A 7,689-nucleotide genomic window follows, 5' to 3' on the forward strand; every position below is an offset into this window, starting at 1 on the left:
TTCAAAATATGCTGCATAAAAGCAGAGATGAAAGGATGTGGGGTTCCGAGCAGGACCACGGTGGCTCCATACCCACGCCATAACGATCCTCCTCATTCGCCCTCTAATTCTTTTAATTGGATTCATTTCCAACCAGGAAAGTACCTGATGATCTTCCTAATTACAGCCTGAAGCCGGGAGACAGAAATGTGATGAAGCCGAGTCACTTTGTGCCCGTTTGTCCGTGCGCACGTGTGGATCCCAAAGGTGGAACACTCTTATCTGGGTCAGACGGCTTGAGTCAGCACTTTTGAAGGATACGTTGTTTGTGTACGCGAGTGTGTGTGTGTGTGTGTGTGTGTGTGTGTGTGTGTGTGTGTGTGTGTGTGTGTGTGTGTGTGTGTGTGTGCCATTAGATGACGCCATGCAGACAGATAACACCAGAGCCGTTTCAACCACAGGTTGTTTTCCCTGAGTAACCAACACGAAGGTGCAGCTCGGGCCTCTGCTGGTGGTCACACGGCGTTCCCGGGAACGCCGAAATGTGTGCGGAAAGCCATAATCCAAAACCTTCAACTGCTGTGGTGTTTATGCCACGTGCAAATCCTCACGCTTTCATGGTGATGCCTCCTGCTGTATACGAGTATATGCTGAAGTTTTCATTTCTGCACCCTAATTCAGCGACCTTTCATTTTAAATGTCAGTATTTTTTCCCAAATATATTAGCGTCAAAAGGGATAAAGCCTAAACACCTCATTTCCCACATCAGTGGAGTTATTAGAAACACATTTTTGTCTGAATAAATGTGAATAAAATGGAGATGCCCGCTTTGTAATCGTCATGACACTTGTGTTAAATTTTGCTGACTTTTCATGACCAGAAAATATATAAAATCAAATTATAATTATTATAATTCTGTACGACCAAAAACAGGCAACGGACTGAAAACATAATCTTGAAACTGATCTGGTATAAATCTGATCTGGCTACTGATATTATTCTGGGACATGAACTGGTCTCCTGCTACACAACTCTGTCACCAAGACAACACTTAGATTTCTCAGGACAATGCATGGGAAAGTGGGCAAACAACACACACACGCACACACACACACACACACACACACACACACACACACACACACACACACACGATTAAACTCAGCAGGACTGCAGGCCTCAGCATTCTTTTCCTTACTTTCTGAGACCTTTAAAAGTGTTCAAATGTTTGTGTATGTGTGTGCCAGCATTGTCCTCCTCCAGACAACCCCCCCCCCCCCCACCAGACCCCCCCAGGCATGGACATGTCTTCACATGACAGCCATGCTATCGGGTCTCCACAACACGGGCAGAGACAGGAAAACACGGAGACTCCGACAAACACTCGCCTGAACCAAAGGAGCTGATTGAGGAGGTAAGAAAAGATCATGTTTGGCTGACTGCGCACGTGTGCGTGCACGAGAGTACCTTTCCTCCTCTCTCGCTCCTGAAGGAGGCGCAGGGAAGTGAGGAGGTGCAAGCGGTGAAGGTGATTGTGGACGCCGAGCTCCAGCAGATCATACTCAGAGATGTGGAGGAGGTCCTGAAAGACATAGAAACGTTGAGTTACATGTTGGCAGCCCGTAGCGTTTGATAAAAAACTAATTTTGACAGCTCTAAATTCACTGGCTCGTACTTTATTTTTTTTAAAACAAGCATTTAAACATTGGCGTTTGGGGATAACTTGGGTTAAACTAATGATTCATGTGTTTTAAGCGGCACCATCCAACCCTGAGGAAGAGTTGACAGTGTTTCGGATACGGTGCTGGTGTCAACCACACCGTGACTCCAGCAGATCTCTCCTGATCTGAACAGCAGCCTCAACATTACTGAGGCTCATCATGACAACAGTAAAACAGCCCCTAACAACAGATGAGAATGTCAGATGAGAATGTCAGCGGCCCCGATGCTGATGTTTATCTGCTGATGCTCCTCAAGATGTAAACGTTGTGAAGGAGCTGCGGTAGATCTTCCTGCTTTACTCGCCGTTCAACAACTGAGAGGTATGAAGTGAGTAGAGTTTGGGTGTTTTTTAAGACTACTACCTTTGGAGGAAGGACAGGGAAGCCCTGTGTGTCTGGACAGGTTTGTGGCTCCAGAAGGAGGCCACAGGTGACCTCCCATCTTCCAAAAGCGTGCCGTTGCCTCCCCTCAACCTCCCCCTGTCATTACAGCATTGTCTTAAACACACACGGAAACAACCTGCAACCCGTCAGCCCTCGCTGCATTTAACATAAATGAGCCCTGAAATAGCCCAGAGGGGGAAGCCGCGAGCCTTTGAAGCCAAACTCAAGCATACAGCAGTGGACCTGCACACACACGCAAATAACACACACTGGCACCGCAGAACACTCAGGCCCGACACCAAGGCCTTGTTATTTTGGTTTTTCCAACAATGCAACCATTCTTTTCAGCTCATCACAATGTGTTGTTTAGACTACACACACTCGCACACACAACAGCAACACACTCGCAAGGACATTCAGAAGCACGGAGACTAAAGGGCACATGAGGCTGCACAATAACCACAAGCTCACAACACTGCACATCTGTACGCTTGCAGATGTTGGGCTGTCAAATCATCCGAATCACAGCAACGCTGTGGATTAATCAGGATGAAAAGCTAAAGCTAACGAGTAGAAACATTTATCCAGATGTAACACCGACACACAGGGAGAGGGCGGCAGCTGTAAACAGGCCTAACCAGTAATAACATGTTTGGATGTGAGATGACTTCATTTTACAGCTGTTCTGTTGATGCCACTATGTGGGAAAACTCCAGAGAGAGAGAAAATTGTTTGATATTCCAACCAAACGGGCGGAATCTCCCCCTCATTCATTATTTCAGTCATGCTGTCTCCTTTTGTGTCCAGCAGCAGGTTTGACATGTTTGCTTTCCTTTCTTTTGCAGCGCTGAACACTAAAATAAGCTCATAACAGGGTTGACACAGCCGTCCTCCATGTTGCTTTTGTCCATGTGAGTGTTGCTACAACAATGAAGAACTCTTCAGAATCGAACTCTGCTCGCACACGTCAAACCTCCGAGGCCTCTGAGAAATGACGCTGAGCTTCTTTTGGCTTTAAAAGATCATTCTGATCATTCTAATGTCACCACTTTGTGATCGGCATTGGAGCGGGCGGTGAATGAGGGATGAAGCCGGTGCCCTCAGGTGATGTTTGTGTTGATGACGGGGGCTGGTTGGTTTTACCAGATAGCTACGAACCACTGAGCTGGATGTTGTTGCCATAATAGGCAGAAAGTTCAACAGTGCTAAGCTGCCTTCATTCTGCATGGCTGACGGTTTCCAGGGGGGTTGACGCCAATATGGTTCAATAACCAGATAAAATATAAATCGAGCGCTCGTCTTTGCCTCCCTCCCGTGTGTCTGGTGGAGGCTCCTGGTTCCCACATCGGTGTTTGAAATGTACCTGTAAGTGGTGCCCCCCCCCTTCATTTACGAGCATCAACGGGAGACCTTTACCTCCACGCCATCGTACTCCTGCTCTAATGCCAGGCAGTACTGAGGCAGACCCAGCTGGCTCAACCATTTGGAGATCGATTGGTGCTTCATGGCGACGCGGACGTGCACGCAGTCCAGCACTCACATCTTCAGTGAACCTGGAAAGTAGAAAAACATGATTAAATTCCTAAGACATGTGGAAAACAATTCTTTAAGAGAATGAAGCCTTTTAAACTGGTGTCAAATCTATAAGTGTTTAATAGCATTCACATATGTAAATAAAGGAGGGATAATGAACGGATCCAAAGTCGGGGTAGCGAGGACAAACACTAAACTGATGGTTAAAAATGAGTGACTCTGACCTCTGACCTGCAGGGAGGGAGGTGCCTCGTCAGCTATTTTAGTTTAAAGGTGTGAAGAACAGCATTGCTGTGATGCTCAGCAGAAAGAACAGTTGGTTTGGGCTCTTAATGTGACAGCGCTGCAGTTCTGCAGCCAAGTCTGGACCAGTCTGATGGAGGCGAGCAGAAGCACGACGGACTCTCTGTGGGAGTCTGAGCCTGAAACGGAGGCTCATCATGTGGACATGAAACAGCCCGTGTTGACCTTCAACACATCTTCACTGTTAGATTTGAAACATCTGACAGGAAACTCTTCTTCACCGGCCTTTCCAACATATCTGTCAGCGTGTGTGAAGCCATTGCTACCGCAGTCACGCAGCCCCTGCAAGCAATCACCTTCAGTAATGTCACAGAGATGTAGAGGTGTCTTCCAACCCCCCCACCACCACCAATCTGAGCGTGTCATCATGTAAATTACACACAGTTCATACAGCTGATGGACTCCTCTCTGTCAGGGAGAAACGGAGGTCGTTCGGGAGGATGAACGACTTCTGTGGCTCCCAGGGAGCAGCATCACATGACCTCTTTATCCACTAACATGATTGTACAAAGGGCTCTTCAAAGAAAAGTGGGATCACTTTGATGTGCGTGCCGATGCTGCCGTTGGCTGAGCTGAAGTGCATTGTGGGATACCAAGCTGCCCCGAGTCCACTTAAGTCTCATCTGAAGATACCGAACAAATTGGGTGGGAAAAACGCAGGTCGGGACAAGTACGAGGAAGAGCTTTTGTCCCTCTGGGAGGCAGAAAACCCGGCTGGGAGGAAGCCCCAGAGGATCTGGATCTGGACCGTCGAAGGTGTCCAACAAACTCCTCACCTGTCTGCACTTAATGATAAATCATGAAAAGGTTAAATAAGCTGCCTTTTGTGACAATATTACTACTGGCAGGTTTTACCCAGCGAGATGTTATCCACCAACAGTGGGCAGGATATCGTTTTAGTGCTGGATATCGTTTTAGTGCTGGATATCGTTTTAGTGCTGGATATCGTTTTAGTGCTGGATATCGTTTTAGTGCTGGATATCGTTTTAGTGCCACCAAATGTCCTTTTTCCATCGGCTGTGTGCCGTTTACAGTCTTTAAAGCAAGAACGCAGATCTGGTGACCACATTAAGTCTGTGTTCATGTGCTCCACAGCTGTGGCTAATGTGCCACCTCAGAGCTGAACAGCATGGTTCCTGGGACACACACACGCAGACACACACACACACGCAGACACACACACATGCAGACACACACACACATGCAGACACACACATGCAGACACACACACACACGCAGACACACACACATGTGCAGACACACACACACACGCAGACACACACATGCAGACACACATGTGCAGACACACACACGCATGCAGACACACACACATGCAGACGCACACATGTGCAGACACACACACACATGCAGACACACACGTGCAGACACACACGTGCAGACACACACACACGTGATTTATTGGCTGGTTCTCTGACGATGAGCCTGATAACAGATTATGCTGACACAGCAAATATGCACACTGACATATCTCATCTTCATCTCCTCCCGTCCTCCACTTTCAATCAACTTAAGTCCTTTTCCAAAACATCAGAGGTCATTTTGATGGACCGCTGCCCTAACGTGCACCGTCACAAGCGCCACTTACAGCACCGATTAAAATTTACCATCGGCGTATTTCTAAATGAGTCGATATTGACTTTATTACACAACGCAGCGGCAGAGTTTGATGGAGATTAACTATGCATGACTCATCATCATTTAATGCCTCCTGGAAATACCCCAAAATGCCCCGTTTTACCCTCCTCTAACAGCCGTGTGCAGAAACCGCTGTGTCACCTGTTCAAGATCTAGAAGCTTATCAATCAAATAGGTCTCAGGCAGAAACGAGGCATCAGGACGACGAACAAATGAGGGAACCTGCCACGCCCCGTCTCCCCAGGCCGTCACCAGGACGCCATCTTCCAGCCAGATGATCCAGCTGTTCGCCGCTCTGAAGCGTTGCCTGATGCTGTGGACGGTCCCACCTGACGGGAGGAACGTTCTTGGAAAATGATGGACACATTTGGGTTCCACAGAACTTTGATGGAGTTGAAAGGAGTCCAAGAAAGGAATTTGGTTGAAGAAGAGGAGTGAAATGGGTGTGTGGAGATGCTTCTACACATTCCCAAAACTCCGGAAGTATGACAGAACGGTGAGGAAACCCGTCCCCAAGTTCACGCTGCAGAAATCCGAGCCGCGTCCCGAGAGGCACCTCTTCCTGTTCCGTCCCATCTCGTGGGTTTGACCTCAGCATTTTCCCACGACCATATTTCTCTGGAGCGCCATCACAGCCTCCACCGGATTATGGAATATAAACTGACCTTTCCCAGCATCCCACCGACCGAACTCCCCACAACAGCAGCAGCAGGGTCCAAAGTCTGGAAGCACCCTGCAGCATCAGAGGACATTTCTGAGCGGCTCTAACGGCAGCCTGCCCCTCCAAGGGCACCTGGTGCGCCAATGAAATTAGGCACAATCCCACCAATGGAGTTAAGCTGCTAGAAGAACATCAGCGTTTCCATGGAGCCAGTGACAGCAGCCTTCTCTGGGCCGGGGAGACGGACGAGCTCATGCTCTCAGAGAAATGTACCAAACCTTGACCCGGTTCAGCAGCAGGTGAGGGCGCCACACGTCTGCTCTGGCCGCCACCCCTGACGTTCTGTTGGCGCTGATTAGAGGAACCCGTCCTTCCTTTCATCTCGTCCCTCTGCTTTACGTTCTGCTCTTCACCAGCCTCACTTGGAAAACAAAATAAAAGCTCCCTCTATTGTCTCCTCCCTCTCTGATCTGATCTATAGTCACAACATCCGACAGATTTTTATCATTTTTAATGGGTGATGAAGATGAACTAAATATTTTCTTTGGACGCTGATATCCCAGAGCTGGGAGACAAATTACAGTTATTTGAATGCGATTGTTATTCTGCAAACACACACACACACACACACACACACACACACACACACACAGGGTCTGTTATCACAGCAGTCAGGACTCAGTCCACCGTGCTTCTACTGGTTTTTAACCAGTTCCCTTTTTAGGGCCCCTAAACACAAGTGTCTACTTTACAAGCACAGAGGGGAAGAGTGTAATTTAAACCAAGAATACACATTTCTCACTCAAATTATATGAAGGTTTATAGTCTCATATTACTGAAGCCATGATGAGGACCACCCACCCGGGGGGGGGGGGGGGGGGGGGGGCTTTAGTACATCACAATAAATATGATCATTAATATCAAAAACTACTTTAAAACAAATACATTTAAACAAATACATTGTTTGTTCCTTTATTATGGAGACAGACAGACAGACAGACAGACAGACAGACAGACAGACAGGCAGGCAGGCAGACAGACAGACAGACAGGCAGACAGACAGACAGGCAGGCAGGCAGGCAGGCAGACAGGCAGGCAGACAGGCAGGCAGGCAGGCAGACAGACAGACAGACAGACAGACAGGCTTGCTTCTCTAAAATAGTGCAGATTTTAAAGTGATCAGAAACCCCTCAGCCCGCCCCCCAAAAACAAGCCTCCTCACAGGTGAAGGTGAGACTGATGACACGGACAGTTTCTCCCTCTTCCTTCTGTCCAAACCAAATCTAGACCTTGCCAATCATTTAATCATGTCTTACCTCCAGAGAGCTGCAGAGTGAGCGACACTGTTCCATGCAGGCTGCAGCTTGCTGCTGGGGGGGGGGGGGGTCTGTCGTAGAGATGCTGCCCTACAGTTGAAGCTGTGATCACCGTGGAATCGGTTCAGCGAGCACA

At 48.2% G+C, this 7,689-nt stretch overlaps 1 protein-coding gene across 2 annotated transcripts in view; it reads right to left on the reverse strand.

Annotated features, from left to right (window-relative positions):
- bcar3 (BCAR3 adaptor protein, NSP family member) overlaps positions 1-7,689 on the reverse strand; it is a 35,730-nt gene extending 28,041 nt beyond the window's left edge. Inside the window, exons 1-3 of one of the 2 annotated variants that reach the window (XM_057037631.1) lie at positions 7,554-7,689; positions 3,501-3,637; positions 1,447-1,561 (exon numbers count right to left, since the gene is read on the reverse strand). In XM_057037631.1, the coding sequence (XP_056893611.1) occupies positions 1,447-1,561; positions 3,501-3,590 (205 nt within the window). In that variant the 5' untranslated portion in view covers positions 3,591-3,637; positions 7,554-7,689. The remainder of the gene's footprint in view (positions 1-1,446; positions 1,562-3,500; positions 3,638-7,553) is intronic. The other variant, XM_057037632.1, reaches the window with a different exon arrangement.

Source organism: Takifugu flavidus, chromosome 7 (genome assembly GCF_003711565.1).
Source record: "Takifugu flavidus isolate HTHZ2018 chromosome 7, ASM371156v2, whole genome shotgun sequence".
In the NCBI taxonomy this organism is placed as follows: Eukaryota; Metazoa; Chordata; class Actinopteri; order Tetraodontiformes; family Tetraodontidae; genus Takifugu; species Takifugu flavidus.